The sequence below is a fragment of the Phyllobates terribilis genome, unplaced genomic scaffold, assembly GCF_046119375.1.
Source record: "Phyllobates terribilis strain yellow unplaced genomic scaffold, ASM4611937v1 Scaffold_7__3_contigs__length_470593459, whole genome shotgun sequence".
Lineage (NCBI taxonomy): Eukaryota > Metazoa > Chordata > Amphibia > Anura > Dendrobatidae > Phyllobates > Phyllobates terribilis.
In genome coordinates this window covers 12,688,378-12,705,020 of record NW_027362767.1, presented here as the reverse complement: position 1 = coordinate 12,705,020, position 16,643 = coordinate 12,688,378, and the positions used below count along the sequence as shown (strand labels likewise).

Here is a 16,643-nt window from a genome sequence, read left to right as displayed (position 1 = left end):
CGGGGGGCAAGATACCTGATGAGATGCACAATAAGATCCTGACTGCAGTCACCACTAGGGGGAGCTCCCTGTATACAGAGAAACATGATAATATCCTGTCTACAGCCACTATGGGGAGCTCCCTGTATACAGAGATACATGATAAGATTCTGTCTGCAGCCACCACTAGAGGGAGCTCCCTGTATACAGAGATACATGATAAGATTCTGTCTGCAGCCACCACTAGGGGGAGCTCCCTGTATACAGAGATACATGATAAGATTCTGTCTGCAGCCACCACTAGAGGGAGCTCCCTGTATACAGAGATACATGATAGGATCCTGTCTGCAGCCACCACTAGGGGGAGCTCCCTGTATACAGAGATACATGATAGGATCCTGTTTGCAGCCACCACTAGGGGGAGCTCCCTGTATACAGAGATACATGATAAGATTCTGTCTGCAGCCACCACTAGAGGGAGCTCCCTGTATACAGAGATACATGATAGGATCCTGTTTGCAGCCACCACTATGGGGAGCGCCCTGTATACAGAGATACATGATAAGATCCTGTCTGCAGCCACCACTAGGGGGAGCTCCCTGTATACAGAGACACATGATAGGATCCTGTCTGCAGCCACCACTAGGGGGAGCTCCCTGTATACAGAGATACATGATAGGATCCTGTTTGCAGCCACCACTAGGGGGAGCTCCCTGTATACAGAGATACATGATAAGATTCTGTCTGCAGCCACCACTAGAGGGAGCTCCCTGTATACAGAGATACATGATAAGATCCTGTCTGCAGCCACCACTAGGGGGAGCTCCCTGTATACTGAGATACATGATAGGATCCTGTCTGCAGCTACCACTATGGGGAGCTCCCTGTATACAGAGATACATGATAATATCCTGTCTGCAGCCACCACTAGGGGGAGCTCCCTGTATACAGATATACATGATAGGATCCAATCTGCAGCCACCACTTGGGGGAGCTCCCTGTATACAGAGATACATGATAGGATCCTGTCTGCAGCCACCACTAGGGGGAGCTCCCTGTATACTGAGATACATGACAAGATTCTGTCTGCAGCCACCACTAGGGGGAGCTCCCTGTATACAGAGATACATGATAAGATACTGTCTGCAGCCACCACTAGGGGGAGCTCCCTGTATACATAGATACATTATATGATTCTGTCTGCAGCCACCACTAGGGGAAGCTCCCTGTATACAGAGATACATGATAAGATCTGTCTGCAGTCACCACTAGGGGGAGCTCCCTGTATACAGAAATACATGATAGGATCCTGTCTGCAGCCACCACTTGGGGGAGCTCCCTGTATACTGAGATACATGATAAGATTCTGTCTGCAGCCACCACTAGGGGGAGCTCCCTGTATACAGAGATACATGATAAAATTCTATCTGCAGCCACCACTAGGGGGAGTTCCCTGTATACAGAGATACATGATAAGATCCTGTCTGCAGCCACCACTAGGGGGAGCTCCCTGTATACAGAGATACATAATAAGATTCTGTCTGCAGACACCACTAGGGGGAGCTCCCTGTATACAGAGATACATGATAAGATTCTGTCTACAGCCTCCACTAGGGGGATCTCCCTGTATACAGAGATACATGATAGGATTCTGTCAGAGATACATGATAGGATTCTGTCTGCAGTCACCACTAGGGGGAGCTCCCTGTATACAGAGATACATGATAAGATCCTGTCTGCAGCCACCACTAGGAGGATCTCCCTGTATACAGAGATACATGATAAGATTCTGTCTGCAGCCACCACTAGGGGGAGTTCCCTGTATACAGAGATACATGATAAGATCCTGTCTGCAGCCACCACTAGGGGGAGCTCCCTGTATACAGAGATACATGATAAGATTCTGTCTACAGCCTCCACTAGGGGGAGCTCCCTGTATATAGAGATACATGATAAGATTCTGTCTGCAGCCACCACTAGGGGGAGCTCCCTATATATAGAGATACATGATAAGATCCTGCCTGCAGCCACCACTAGGGGGATCTCCCTGTATACAGAGATACATGATAAGATCCTGTCTGCAGCCACCACTAGGGGGAGCTCCCTGTATACAGAGATTCATGATAAGATTCTGTCTGCAGTCACCACTAGGGGGAGCTCCCTGTATACAGAGATACATGATAAGATTCTGTCTACAGCCTCCACTAGGGGGAGCTCCCTGTATTTAGAGATACATGATAAGATTCTGTCTGCAGCCACCACTAGGGGGAGCTCCCTGTATATAGAGATACATGATAAGATTCTGTCTGCAGCCACCACTATGGGGAGCTCCCTGTATACAGAGATACATGATAAGATTCTGTCTGCAGCCACCACTAGGGGGAGCTCCCTGTATACAGAGATACATGATAAGATCCTGTCTGCAGCCACCACTAGGGGGAGCTCCCTGTATACAGAGATACATGATAAGATTCTGTCTACAGCCTCCACTAGGGGGAGCTCCCTGTATATAGAGATACATGATAAGATTCTGTCTGCAGCCACCACTAGGGGGAGCTCCCTGTATACAGAGATACATGATAAGATACTGTCTGCAGCCACCACTAGGGGGAGCTCCCTGTATACAGAGATACATGATAAGATTCTGTCTGCAGCCACCACTAGGGGGAGCTCCCTGTATACATAGATACATTATATGATTCTGTCTGCAGCCACCACTAGGGGGAGCTCCCTGTATACAGAGATACATGATAAGATCTGTCTGCAGTCACCACTAGGGGGAGCTCCCTGTATACAGAAATACATGATAGGATCCTGTCTGCAGCCACCACTTGGGGGAGCTCCCTGTATACTGAGATACATGATAAGATTCTGTCTGCAGCCACCACTAGGGGGAGCTCCCTGTATACAGAGATACATGATAAGATCCTGTCTGCAGCCACCACTAGGGGGATCTCCCTGTATACAGAGATACATAATAAGATTCTGTCTGCAGCCACCACTAGGGGGAGCTCCCTGTATACAGAGATACATGATAAGATTCTGTCTACAGCCTCCACTAGGGGGAGCTCCCTGTATACAGAGATACATGATAATATCCTGTCTGCAGCCACCACTAGGGGGATCTCCCTGTATACAGAGATACATGATAAGATCCTGTCTGCAGCCACCACTAGGGGGAGCTCCCTGTATACAGAGATACATGATAAGATTCTATCTGCAGCCACCACTAGGGGGAGTTCCCTGTATACAGAGATACATGATAAGATCCTGTCTGCAGCCACCACTAGGGGGATCTCCCTGTATACAGAGATACATAATAAGATTCTGTCTGCAGCCACCACTAGGGGGAGCTCCCTGTATACAGAGATACATGATAAGATTCTGTCTACAGCCTCCACTAGGGGGAGCTCCCTGTATACAGAGATACATGATAATATCCTGTCTGCAGCCACCACTAGGGGGATCTCCCTGTATACAGAGATACATGATAAGATCCTGTCTGCAGCCACCACTAGGGGGAGCTCCCTGTATACAGAGATACATGATAAGATCCTGTCTGCAGCCACCACTAGGGGGAGCTCCCTGTATACAGAGATACATGATAAGATTCTGTCTGCAGCCACCACTAGGGGGAGCTCCCTATATATAGAGATACATGATAAGATCCTGTTTGCAGCCACCACTAGGGGGATCTCCCTGTATACAGAGATACATGATAAGATCCTGTCTGCAGCCACCACTAGGGGGAGCTCCCTGTATACAGAGATACATGATAAGATCCTGTCTGCATCCACCACTAGGGGGAGCTCCCTGTATACAGAGATACATGATAAGATTCTGTCTGCAGCCACCACTAGGGGGAGCTCCCTGTATACAGAGATACATGATAATATCCTGTCTGCAGCCACCACTAGGGGGAGCTCCCTGTATACAGAGATACATGATAAGATCCTGTCTGCAGCCACCACTAGGGGGAGCGCCCTGTATACAGAGATACATGATAAGATCCTGTCTGCAGCCACCACTAGGGGGATCTCCCTGTATACAGAGATACATGATAAGATCCTGTCTGCAGCCACCACTAGGGGGAGCTCCCTGTATACAGAGATACATGATAAGATCCTGTCTGCAGCCACCACTAGGGGGAGCTCCCTGTATACAGAGATTCATGATAAGATCCTGTCTGCAGCCACCACTAGGGGGAGCGCCCTGTATACAGAGATACATGATAAGATCCTGTCTGCAGCCACCACTAGGGGGAGCTCCCTGTATACAGAGATACATGATAAGATCCTGTCTGCAGCCACCACTAGGGGGAGCTCCCTGTATACAGAGATTCATGATAAGATCCTGTCTGCAGCCACCACTAGGGGGATCTCCCTGTATACAGAGATACATGATAAGATCCTGTCTGCAGCCACCACTAGGGGGAGCTCCCTGTATACAGAGATTCATGATAAGATTCTGTCTGCAGCCACCACTAGGGGGAGCTCCCTGTATACAGAGATACATGATAAGATTCTGTCTACAGCCTCCACTAGGGGGAGCTCCCTGTATACAGAGATACATGATAAGATCCTGTCTGCAGCCACCACTAGGGGGATCTCCCTGTATACAGAGATACATGATAAGATCCTGTCTGCAGCCACCACTAGGGGGAGCTCCCTGTATACAGAGATTCATGATAAGATTCTGTCTGCAGTCACCACTAGGGGGAGCTCCCTGTATACAGAGATACGTGATAAGATTCTGTCTACAGCCTCCACTAGGGGGAGCTCCCTGTATATAGAGATACATGATAAGATTCTGTCTGCAGCCACCACTAGGGGCAGCTCCCTGTATATAGAGATACATGATAAGATCCTGTCTGCAGCCACCACTAGGGGGAGCTCCCTGTATGCAGAGATACATGATAAGATTCTGTCTGCAGTCACCAATAGTTGAAGGTTGGAGCACTGTGTGATATTTGCTGTATTTCTTCTCTTTGATTATTGCTATACTGCTAATTCCTCTCCTATCCCTCAGACATTAGAGACATCCACAACGCTATTAACAGTTATGTTGTTTGTTCTTCTTCCAGATGACTCTTCTTTCCAGGAAGATGAAGACCTAGACATGGAATCTATAAACTGGCCCAGCACAGTCAATGGTCATCCGAAGTCATGCACAAGAACTCGGTTCCCCAGTTGGGTCACCTTTGAAGATGAAATTATAGCACCTAGTCCTGAAGATTCTCCCCAGAAACCTATGGACAGTCCACAATCCCCCCCTATCCCTGACAGCAACTTGAATAATGTCAAAGTCTTAAAAAAAAGAGAGCGACCCAAGAGCTCACTGATTGACCTCTCTAGGACTCAGAGACTTGACTTTTCCACATTGCACAGACAGCTTTCCTTAAATTCCACTCCTCCCAAGGCTCCTAATCCTTTTCTTGACGAGGCCTTGAAGGATGTCCAGCCATCCCCTATTAATCCATTTAGCTCCTTCTTTGAGGAGCAGGAGAAACGCTCTCAACACTCCTCATTATCCAGTGGGCCAGGGTCCAGCCAAAGAAAGTCCATCTCCATTCTTGCTGAGGAGCTCGATACGGAACAGTTTGAAGATTATCGGAAGAAGGTCTTACAAGCTGATGTGGTGGAACAACTCAAGCAGATTCAGATAGAGGACCCAGATTCTCCTGGTAGCCCTTCTCTACCAGATGACCCCTTGAAGTTTGATGAACCCATCGGCCCCTCTTTATCTTTCACAAAGCCTCAGCTAAAAGAAGGATGGCCAATGCTGCTGAGAATTCCGGAGAAAAAGAACATTATGTCTTCTAGACACTGGGGTCCTATCTATGTGAAGGTCAATGAAGCTGGATTCCTGCAGCTGTTCTATGAGAAGGGTTTGGAAAAACCATTCCGAGAATTTAAACTGGAGGTCAACCATGAGATCTCAGAGCCAAAGCTCCAAAACTATGACGAGAGTGGAAGGATTCACACCATCCGCATTGACCGAGTATTATACAGGGAGAAACGCAAATATCAGCCAATGCCGCTAGTCACTCACCCAGGAGAGAGGGAGCAGGTGATAAAGCTGGGGACAGTTGACTATACGGACTTTATTAGCTTTATCTCCACCGTGCAAGATGTTTTGTTCCATCTTCCGGCCACAGTGGACCTCAGCACCATTCACCAGAATTACATTGAGGAGGAGATCACCATAAATGTCAGAGATGAGTTTAGAGGAATTCTGGCCAAGAGGGACAACCAGCTTCTTCATTGCTCTGTGGTCACACACGTCCATGTTCTCAGTTTTATCTCAGGGATGACGGACTGCAGGATAGGACTCAACGATGTTCTCATCAAAGGCAATGAAGTTGTCTCCAGGCATGACATAATGCCAACTACAACAACCAAGTGGGTGAGACTACATGACTGCCAATTCCATTCGTCAGTAGATGAAGAGGCTTTCCTTGGCTCCAGAACTGTTCTGTTCACCCCACTTGATGCCTGTAGGTTTGAGTTAATGAGGTTCCGGACTGTGTTTTCTGAAAAGACTTTGCCCTTCACCCTCAGAACTATGGCCTGTGTTCGTGGAGCAGAGGTCGAGCTGCAGAGTTGGGTGGTCATGTCTACTGGCTTCTCTTCTAACAGAGACAGTCTGTCCCAGGTTCCTTGCGAAAACGTCACTATCCGACACCCAGTGCCATCAGAGTGGGTGAACTATTTCCGAAGAGACAGTGTACTTGGGGAGAGATCACTAAAAGCTAAAGTCAATAGGGAGGCCAGTTTCGGTTCTCCCAGCTACTCTGGTTCAGAGCCAGCTATGAGAGTTACACTGGGAACTGCAAAATATGAACACGCATATAACGCCATTGTATGGAGGATTAGCAGACTTCCTGACAAAAACTCAGGTGAGGACAAGTGTCTGTCATGCACTGACAATATTTTATATTAAAATCAAAGTATTCGAGGTTTGCTGGGTTACCAAAACCTTGGAAAAACAGCCCTTAGAATCATCTGTAGTCAATGTGGGGATCAGTTCAGGCTCTAGAGTTGGATTTCTTTTAAGAATTTCAGAACCCTGGTGGTTGGTGTCTCTCTGGAGTCGCTGGTTCTAAAGGGTTAGAGTTCTGGGTTCTGGAGTTAGTGGGTCCCAGGGGCTGGTAGCTGTCAAGAATTGGTTTTAGTGAGTCTCTGGAGTTGTTGGCTCCTAGAGTAGTGGTGGCTCTCAAGGGAAAGTGGCTTTCGGAGGTTGGTGTTAATAGCTCTCTAAAGTTGATAGCTCTCAAGAGCTGGTTGCTCTCAGAGTTGTGGTGGCTTCTTATGTAACTGGACCCCAAGGATTGGTGGTTTCTAGAGTTGGTGTCTCTTAGCGTAGATGTGGCTCTCAAAGTTAATAGCTTTCAATGGTTTGTTTTAGTGGCTCTGTAGAGTTGGTAGCTCTCAAGAGCTGGGTGCTCTCAGAGTTGTGGTGGCTTCTTATGTTACTGGACCCCAAGGATTGGTGGTTTCTAGAGTTGGTGTCTCTTAGCGTAGATGTGGCTCTCAAAATTGATAGCTTTCAATGGTTTGTTTTAGTGGCTCTGTAGAGTTGGTAGCTCTTAGGGTGGGATTGATGGCTTTCACGTGTTTGCGTTGGTGGCTCTCTGGATTTGGTGATGGCTCTTTAGGCCTTGTGTAGGTGAAATCTAGGAGGTTAGTTGATTGTAGGTTGACTGTGTGGTCAGTACCCCTCCAGATTAGGGAGGATTAGCATGTAATAATCCCCCTTTAGCTAAACAAAAATAAATATATTTTTAATGTAGCTAAGATGTATCAAGCGTCTCACTGGCGCCGTAAGTCCCAGTAATACTTGACATGGATTTCGTCTCTCCTAGGATGGTGTCACCCACACTGCTTCTACTGCCACTTGGAGTTGGGTTCAGACAGGGAAGTGCCCTCAATCTTTGCCAAGTACGTGGAGGTGGAATTTTCTATGCCTGCAGCATCTGCCTCCAAGACAGCGGTGCGATCCATTTCCGTAGAGGAAAGGACGGAAATCAAGAAGTGGGTGAAGTACTCTGCTCATTACTACTACAAGGTAAGAAAATGCCGAAAATCCTGAGACCACCACAAGATATGTTAGAGACTAGCTGGTACAGTGTCCATTTTAGGACATGATCAGATATCAAAATCAAACATCAGAATGATGTCAGTTTGAGGCTAAATACCCTGTCTGACAAGTGGTTCTGACAAGTGACTTTTACAACTGTAATAATAATAAAAAATGTCACTGTTCGCTAATGGGACTTGAACCCAAAATTCTATGTCCAGAAGCCAGTGCACTAACCACTGAGCTATATACTCAGTTGTAAAATCCTGAGAGTTCTATGTCGTTATATGATTTTCAGTGCAAACTTGTCTAAAACTCATTGGGACTTATGCACAGACTACAAGCAAGCCAAATTCAAATGATGTTTGATTTTGATGTGCGAGTCTGATGTGTGACTTTCTTTAAACATCAGAATCACAATGACTTTTAGTCACCCTGAGTATTTTCATGGTTGATCTCATAAGACAAGAAAAGCTGCCAGTTATTATCATTTGACTGGATAGCGCAATGCTGAGGCATCAGCCTCTGAAACTACAGTGTCAGAGTTCAAATTCTGATAGGAATAAGAATATATATATTTCTTTTTTTAATTATGACTGTTTAGCACACAAACTACAGGGGTGTTTTACTTTTAATATCTGACACTCTGTCATCCTGACGTGTTAAGAGTTTCAGACACGCTGTCTATTTGCATGGTAAATTACATAGCCAAAGTAAATTGGGAGGTAATAATTTACTACATATCTATTTCCAAGTGACTTTATATTTGCATCATTTCTTAAAGGGGTCTAATGATAAAATGTCTTTATTGTAAATTTTTATTTCCATCCACCCAAGTACTGGCTGCAAACTCCCAATTTACTTTGGCTATGTAATTTACCATGCAAATAGACAGCGTGTCTGAAACTCTTAACACGTCAGGATGACAGAGTGTCAGATATTAAAAGTAAAACACCCCTGTAGTTTGTGTGCTAAACAGTCATAATTAAAAAAATAAATATATATATTCTTCTTCCTATCAGGATTTGAACTCTGGCACTGTAGTTTCAGAGGCTGATGCCTCAGCATTGGGCTATCCAGTCAAATGATAATAACTGGCAGCTTTTCTTGTCTTATGAGATCAACCATGAAAATACTCAGGGTGACTAAAAGTCATTGTGATTCTGATGTTTGAAGAAAGTCACACATCAGACTCACACATCAGAATCAATCATCATTTGGATTTGGCTTGCTTGCAGTCTGTGCATAAGTCCCAATCAGTTTTAGACAAGTTTGCACTGAAAATCACATAACCAAATAGAACTCATAGGTTTTTACAACTGAGTTAATAGCTCAGTGGTTAGTGCACTGGTGTCTGGACACAGAATTTTGGGTTCAAGTCCCATCAGCGAACAGTGACAATTTTTTTTATTATTATTACAGTTGTAAAAGTCACTCGTCAAAATCACTCGTCAGGATCACTCGTCAGACAGGGTATTTAGGCTCAAACTGACATCATTCTGATGTTTGATTTTGATATCTGATCATGTCCTAAAATGGACACTGTAAGCTGGGAACCTGATCCAGTCTTGAACTACATAAATGGAGACACGGGGTTGCGTTTCTGTGCCCACTGCGGCCCCCGATCCATTGACTTCTCTATGTATGGTTGCAGCCTTATTCTAATTCTTCCCTTCCTATGATCAGGTGGAAATTGAGCAAAAGAAAACTCTGAACCCTGAGGCTGAGGACGAGCCTGTGGAGAATCCTGCTGAATGCATTGCACAGTAGATGACCAGGAAACTGGGGTGAAGCAATATCTGCAGCAGTAATGGTGGCAGGAGACGGGCACAAAGCTGAGCCCAGGTGCCCATCACCAGAGCCACATGTCCCAGGGCTCCGTCTTTCCTGGGCAGGATGACAAGTAACTTTACAATGTTAAATCCTGATGGCCGCTCATTCATGAACATTAATGGGAAACAGACTGATAACATTAGACGTTGTATTTGCACTAGAGAAGGAAACTGTAGAAGACATTGATAGAGGACCAAGAAGGCGGAAAAACACGCAGAGCTGCACTACAGGGCGGAAAATCACACAACCCGTCCGTACTCGCCTTCCTCCATAGAAGGGACAATTCTGAGACTGGTCGTAACCTGGGGAGGGGCGGCAGGGCACAATGAGCAAAATCTCCATTCTAATGTTCATTAAAAGGACCAGAAGCCGAATGTTGTGCTGTGTTTACTATCAAAAGGAAAATCAGATGGAAGGATGTGTGGGAGGCTGGGGTACCCGCGGGAGGCTGGTGTATGTGCTGGAGGCTGGTGTATGTGATGGAGGCTGGTGTATGTGCTGGAGGCTGGGGTAGGCTGGAGGCTGGTGTATGTGCTGGAGGCTGGGGCAGGCTGGAGGCTGGTGTACATGCTGGAGGCTGGGGCAGGCTGGAGGCTGGTGTACGTGCTGGAGGCTGGGGCAGGCTGGAGGCTGGTGTACATGCTGGAGGCTGGAGCAGACTGGAGGCTGGTGTATGTGATGGAGGCTGGAGCAGACTGGAGGCTGGTGTATGTGATGGAGGCTGGAGCAGACTAGAGGCTGGTGTATGTGCTGGATGCTGGGGCAGGCTGGAGGCTGGTGTACGTGCTGGAGGCTGGGGTAGGCTGGAGGCTGGTGTACGCGCTGGAGGCTGAAGCAGACTGGAGGCTGGTGTATGTGATTGAGGCTGGAGCAGACTGGAGGCTGGTGTATGTGATGGAGGCTGGAGCAGACTGGAGGCTGGTGTATGTTCTGGAGGATGGGGCAGGTTGGAGGCCTGTGTACGCGCTGGAGGCTGGTGTACGCGCTGGAGGCTGGGGCAGGCTGGAGGCTGGTGTATGTGCTGGAGGCTGGTGTATGTGATGGAGGCTGGTGTATGTGCTGGAGGCTGGTGTATGTGCTGGAGGCTGGAGCAGACTGGAGGCTGGTGTACGTGATGGAGGCTGGAGCAGACTGGAGGCTGGTGTACGTGCTGGAGGCTGGGGCAGACTGGAGGCTGATGTAAGCGCTGGAGGCTGAAGTGGACTGGAGGCTGGCATATGCGCTTGGAGGCTGGGGCAGGCTGGTGTACATGCTGGAGGCTGGGGCAGGCTGGAGGCTGGTGTACATGCTGGAGGCTGGGGCAGGCTGGAGGCTGGGGCACGCTGGTGTACATGCTGGAGGCTGGGGCAGACTGGAGGCTGGTGTACGTGCTGGAGGCTGGGGCAGGCTGGAGGCTGGGACAGGCTGGAGGCTGGTGTACGCGTTGGAGGCTGGGGCAGGCTGGAGGCTGGTGTACGTGCTGGAGGCTGGTGTATGCGCTGGAGGCTGGTGTACGCGCTGGAGGCTGGGTCCAGCCTGGAGGCTGGTGTACGTGCTGGAGGCTGGTGTACGCGCTGGAGCCTGAGGAAGACTGGAGGCTGGTGTACATGCTTGAGGCTGAGGCAGACTGGAGGCTGGTGTATGTGCTGGAGGCTGATGTATGTGCTGGAGGCTGGTGTATGTGCTGGAGGCTGGGGCAGACAGGAGGCTGGTGTATGTGCTGGAGGCTGGGGCAGACCGGAGGCTGGTGTATGTGCTTGAGCAGACTGGAGGCTTGTGTACGTGCTGGAGACTGGGGCAGACTGGAGGCTGATGTATGTGCTGGAGGCTGGGGCAGGCTGGAGGCTGGTGTACATGCTGGAGGCTGGGGCAGGCTGGAGGCTGGTGTACGTGCTGGAGGCTGGGGCAGGCTGGAGGCTGGTGTACATGCTGGAGGCTGGAGCAGACTGGAGGCTGGTGTATGTGATGGAGGCTGGAGCAGACTGGAGGCTGGTGTATGTGATGGAGGCTGGAGCAGACTAGAGGCTGGTGTATGTGCTGGATGCTGGGGCAGGCTGGAGGCTGGTGTACGTGCTGGAGGCTGGGGTAGGCTGGAGGCTGGTGTACGCGCTGGAGGCTGAAGCAGACTGGAGGCTGGTGTATGTGATTGAGGCTGGAGCAGACTGGAGGCTGGTGTATGTGATGGAGGCTGGAGCAGACTGGAGGCTGGTGTATGTTCTGGAGGATGGGGCAGGTTGGAGGCCTGTGTACGCGCTGGAGGCTGGTGTACGCGCTGGAGGCTGGGGCAGGCTGGAGGCTGGTGTATGTGCTGGAGGCTCGGGCAGACCGGAGGCTGGGGCAGACTGGAGGCTGGTGTATGTGCTTGAGCAGACTGGAGGCTTGTGTACGTGCTGGAGACTGGGGCAGACTGGAGGCTGGTGTATGTGCTGGAGGCTGGTGTACGCGCTGGAGGCTGGTGTACACGCTGGAGGCTGAGCAGACTGGAGGCTGGTGTACGTGCTGGAGGCTGAAGCAGACTGGAGGCTGGGGCAGATTGGAGGCTGGTGTACTTGCTGGAGGCTGGGGCAGACTGGAGGCTGGTGTACGTGCTGGAGGCTGTGGCAGGCTGGAGGCTGGTGTATACGTGCTGGAGGCTGGGACAGGCTGGAGGCTGGTGTACGCTTTGGATGCTGGGGCAGGCTGGAGGCTGGTGTACGCGTTGGAGGCTGGGGCAGGCTGGAGGCTGGAGTATGTGCTGGAGGCTGGTGTATGCGCTGGAGGCTGGTGTACGCGCTGGAGGCTGAGGAAGACTGGAGTCTGGTGTACGTGCTTGAGGCTGAGGCAGACTGGAGGCTGGTGTATGTGCTGGAGGCTGGGGCAGACTGGAGGCCAGTGTATGTGCTGGAGGCTGAGGCAGACTGGAGGCTGCTGTATGTGCTTGAGCAAACTGGAGGCTGGTGTACGCGCTGGAGCCTGAGGAAGACTGGAGGCTGGTGTACGTGCTGGAGGCTGATGTATGTGCTGGAGGCTGGTGTATGTGCTGGAGGCTGGTGTACATGCTTGAGGCTGAGGCAGACTGGAGGCTGGTGTATGTGCTGGAGGCTGATGTATGTGCTGGAGGCTGGTGTATGTGCTGGAGGCTGGGGCAGACAGGAGGCTGGTGTATGTGCTGGAGGTTGGTGTACATGCTTGAGGCTGAGGCAGACAGGAGGCTGGTGTATGTGCTGGAGGCTGATGTATGTGCTGGAGGCTGGTGTATGTGCTGGAGGCTGGGGCAGACAGGAGGCTGGTGTATGTGCTGGAGGCTGGGGCAGACCGGAGGCTGGTGTATGTGCTTGAGCAGACTGGAGGCTTGTGTACGTGCTGGAGACTGGGGCAGACTGGAGGCTGGTGTATGTGCTGGAGGCTGGGGCAGGCTGGAGGCTGGTGTACATGCTGGAGGCTGGGGCAGGCTGGAGGCTGGTGTACGTGCTGGAGGCTGGGGCAGGCTGGAGGCTGGTGTACATGCTGGAGGCTGGAGCAGACTGGAGGCTGGTGTATGTGATGGAGGCTGGAGCAGACTGGAGGCTGGTGTATGTGATGGAGGCTGTAGCAGACTAGAGGCTGGTGTATGTGCTGGATGCTGGGGCAGGCTGGAGGCTGGTGTACGTGCTGGAGGCTGGGGTAGGCTGGAGGCTGGTGTACGCGCTGGAGGCTGAAGCAGACTGGAGGCTGGTGTATGTGATTGAGGCTGGAGCAGACTGGAGGCTGGTGTATGTGATGGAGGCTGGAGCAGACTGGAGGCTGGTGTATGTTCTGGAGGATGGGGCAGGTTGGAGGCCTGTGTACGCGCTGGAGGCTGGTGTACGCGCTGGAGGCTGGGGCAGGCTGGAGGCTGGTGTATGTGCTGGAGGCTCGGGCAGACCGGAGGCTGGGGCAGACTGGAGGCTGGTGTATGTGCTTGAGCAGACTGGAGGCTTGTGTACGTGCTGGAGACTGGGGCAGACTGGAGGCTGGTGTATGTGCTGGAGGCTGGGGCAGGCTGGAGGCTGGTGTACATGCTGGAGGCTGGGGCAGGCTGGAGGCTGGTGTACATGCTGGAGGCTGGGGCAGGCTGGAGGCTGGTGTACTTGCTGGAGGCTGGGGCAGGCTGGAGGCTGGTGTACGCGCTGGAGGCTGGTGTACATGCTGGAGGCTGGAGCAGACTGGAGGCTGGTGTATGTGATGGAGGCTGGAGCAGACTGGAGGCTGGTGTATATGATGGAGGCTGGTGTATGTGCTGGAGGCTGGGGCAGACTAGAGGCTGGTGTATGTGCTGGAGGATGGGGCAGACTGGAGGCTGGTGTATGTTCTGGAGGCTGAGGCAGACTGGAGGCTGGTGTATGTGCTGGAGGCTGAGGCAGACTGGAGGCTGGTGTATGTGCTGGAGGCTGAAGCAGACTGGAGGCTGGTGTATGTGCTGGAGGCTGAAGCAGACTGGAGGCTGGTGTACGCACTGGAGGCTGGGGCAGACTGGAGGCTGGTGTACGTGCTGGAGGCTGGGGCAGGCTGGAGGCTGGTGTATGTGCTGGAGGCTGGGGCAGACTGGAGGCTGGTGTACATGCTGGAGGCTGGTGTACGCGATGGAGTCTGGTGTACATGCTGGAGGCTGGTGTACGCGCTGGAGGCTGAGGCAGACTGGAGGCTGGTGTATGCACTGGAGCCTGGTGAACGCACTGGATGCTGGGGCAGGCTGGAGACTGGGGCAGGCTGGGGCAGGCTGGAGGCTGGTGTATGTGCTGGAGGCTAGTGTATGTGATGGAGGCTGGAGCAGACTGGAGGCTGGTGTATGTGATGGAGGCTGGAGCAGACTGGAGGCTGGTGTATGTGCTGGAGGCTGGTGTATGTGCTGGAGGCTGGGGCAGACTGGAGGCTGGTGTATGTGCTGGAGGCTGGGGCAGACTAGAGGCTGGTGTATGTGCTGGAGGCTGGGGCAGACTAGAGGCTGGGGTATGTGCTGGAGGCTGGGGCAGACTGGAGGCTGGTGTATGTGATGGAGGCTGGTGTACATGATGGAGGCTGGAGCAGACTGGAGGCTGGTGTATGTGCTGGAGGCTGAAGCGGACTGGAGGCTGGTGTACGTGCTGGAGGCTGGTTTACGCGCTTGGAGGCTGGGCAGACTGGAGGCTGGTGTACGCGTTCGAGGCTGGGGCAGGCTGGAGGCTGGTGTGCACGCTGGAGGCTGGGGCAGGCTGGTGTACATACTGGAGGCTGGGGCAGACTGGAGGCTGGTGTATGTGCTGGAGGCTGGGGAAGGCTGGAGGCTGGGACAGGCTTGAGGCTTGTGTACGTGTTGGAGGCTGGGGCAGACTGGAGGCTGGTGTACGCGCTGGAGGCTGGGGCAGGCTGGAGGCTGGTGTACGTGCTGGATGCTGGTGTACGTGCTGGAGGCTGAGGCAGACTGGAGGCTGGGGCAGGCTGGAGGCTGGGACAGGCTGAAGGCTGGTGTACGCGTTGGAGGCTGGGGCAGGCTGGAGGCTGGTGTACATGCTGGAGGCTGGGGCAGGCTGGTGTACATGCTGGAGGCTGGGGCAGACTGGAGGCTGGTGTACGTGCTGGAGGCTGGTGTACGTGCTGGAGGCTGGGGCAGGCTGGAGGCTGGTGTACATGCTGGAGGCTGGGGCAGGCTGGAGGCTGGTGTATGCGCTGGAGGCTGAAGTGGACTGGAGGCTGGTGTATGTGCTGGAGGCTGGTGTACGCGCTTGGAGGCTGGGGCAGACTGGAGGCTGGGGCAGGCTGGTGTACATGCTGGAGGCTAGGGCAGACTGGAGGCTGGGGCAGGCTGGAGCCTGGGACAGGCTGAAGGCTGGTGTATGCTTTGGAGGCTGGTGTACATGCTGGAGGCTGGGGCAGGCTGGTGTACATGCTGGAGGCTGGGGCAGACTGGAGGCTGGTGTACGTGCTGGAGGCTGGGGCAGGCTGGAGGCTGGGGTATGTGCTGGAGGCTGGGGCAGACTGGAGGCTGGTGTATGTGATGGAGGCTGGTGTACATGATGGAGGCTGGAGCAGACTGGAGGCTGGTGTATGTGCTGGAGGCTGGGGCAGACTGGAGGCTGGTGTAAGCGCTGGAGGCTGAAGCGGACTGGAGGCTGGTGTACGTGCTGGAGGCTGGTTTACGCGCTTGGAGGCTGGGCAGATTGGAGGCTGAAGGCTGGTGTACGTGTTGGAGGCTGGGGCAGGCTGGAGGCTGGTGTACACGCTGGAGGCTGGGGCAGGCTGGTGTACATACTGGAGGCTGGGGCAGACTGGAGACTGGTGTATGTGCTGGAGGCTGGGGAAGGCTGGAGGCTGGGACAGGCTTGAGGCTTGTGTACGTGTTGGAGGCTGGGGCAGACTGGAGGCTGGTGTACATGCTGGAGGCTGGGGCAGGCTGGAGGCTGGTGTACGCGCTGGAGGCTGGGGCAGGCTGGAGCCTGGTGTACGCGCTGGAGGCTGGGGCAGGCTGGAGGCTGGTGTACGTGCTGGATGCTGGTGTACGTGCTGGAGGCTGAGGCAGACTGGAGGCTGGGTCCAGCCTGGAGGCTGGTGTACGTGCTGGAGGCTGGTGTACGCGCTGGAGCCTGAGGAAGACTGGAGGCTGGTGTACGTGCTTGAGGCTGGGGCAGACTGGAGGCTGGTGTATGTGCTAGAGGCTGGGGCAGACAGGAGGCTGGTGTATGTGCTGGAGGCTGGGGTAGACTGGAGGCTGGGGCAGATTGGATGCTGGTGTATGTGCTGGAGGTTGGTGTACATGCTTGAGGCTGAGGCAGACTGGAGGCTGGTGTATGTGCTGGAGG

The 16,643-nt window shown here is 52.5% G+C and overlaps 1 protein-coding gene across 9 annotated transcripts in view; it reads left to right on the top strand.

Moving 5' to 3' along the window:
* Nucleotides 1-10,264, top strand: part of STON2 (stonin 2) — a 279,054-nt gene extending 268,790 nt beyond the window's left edge. For 5 of the 9 annotated variants that reach the window (XM_073638157.1, XM_073638160.1, XM_073638159.1 and 2 more), the window contains 3 exons: nucleotides 5,063-6,877; nucleotides 7,844-8,046; nucleotides 9,745-10,263. In XM_073638157.1, coding sequence (XP_073494258.1) covers nucleotides 5,098-6,877; nucleotides 7,844-8,046; nucleotides 9,745-9,828 — 2,067 coding nt within the window. In that variant the 5' untranslated portion in view covers nucleotides 5,063-5,097 and the 3' untranslated portion in view covers nucleotides 9,829-10,263. Of the gene's footprint in view, nucleotides 1-5,062; nucleotides 6,878-7,843; nucleotides 8,047-9,744 lie in introns of all 9 variants that reach the window. The other 4 variants (XM_073638153.1, XM_073638155.1, XM_073638156.1 and 1 more) reach the window with 1 other exon arrangement.
* Nucleotides 10,265-16,643: the final 6,379 nt, after the last annotated feature.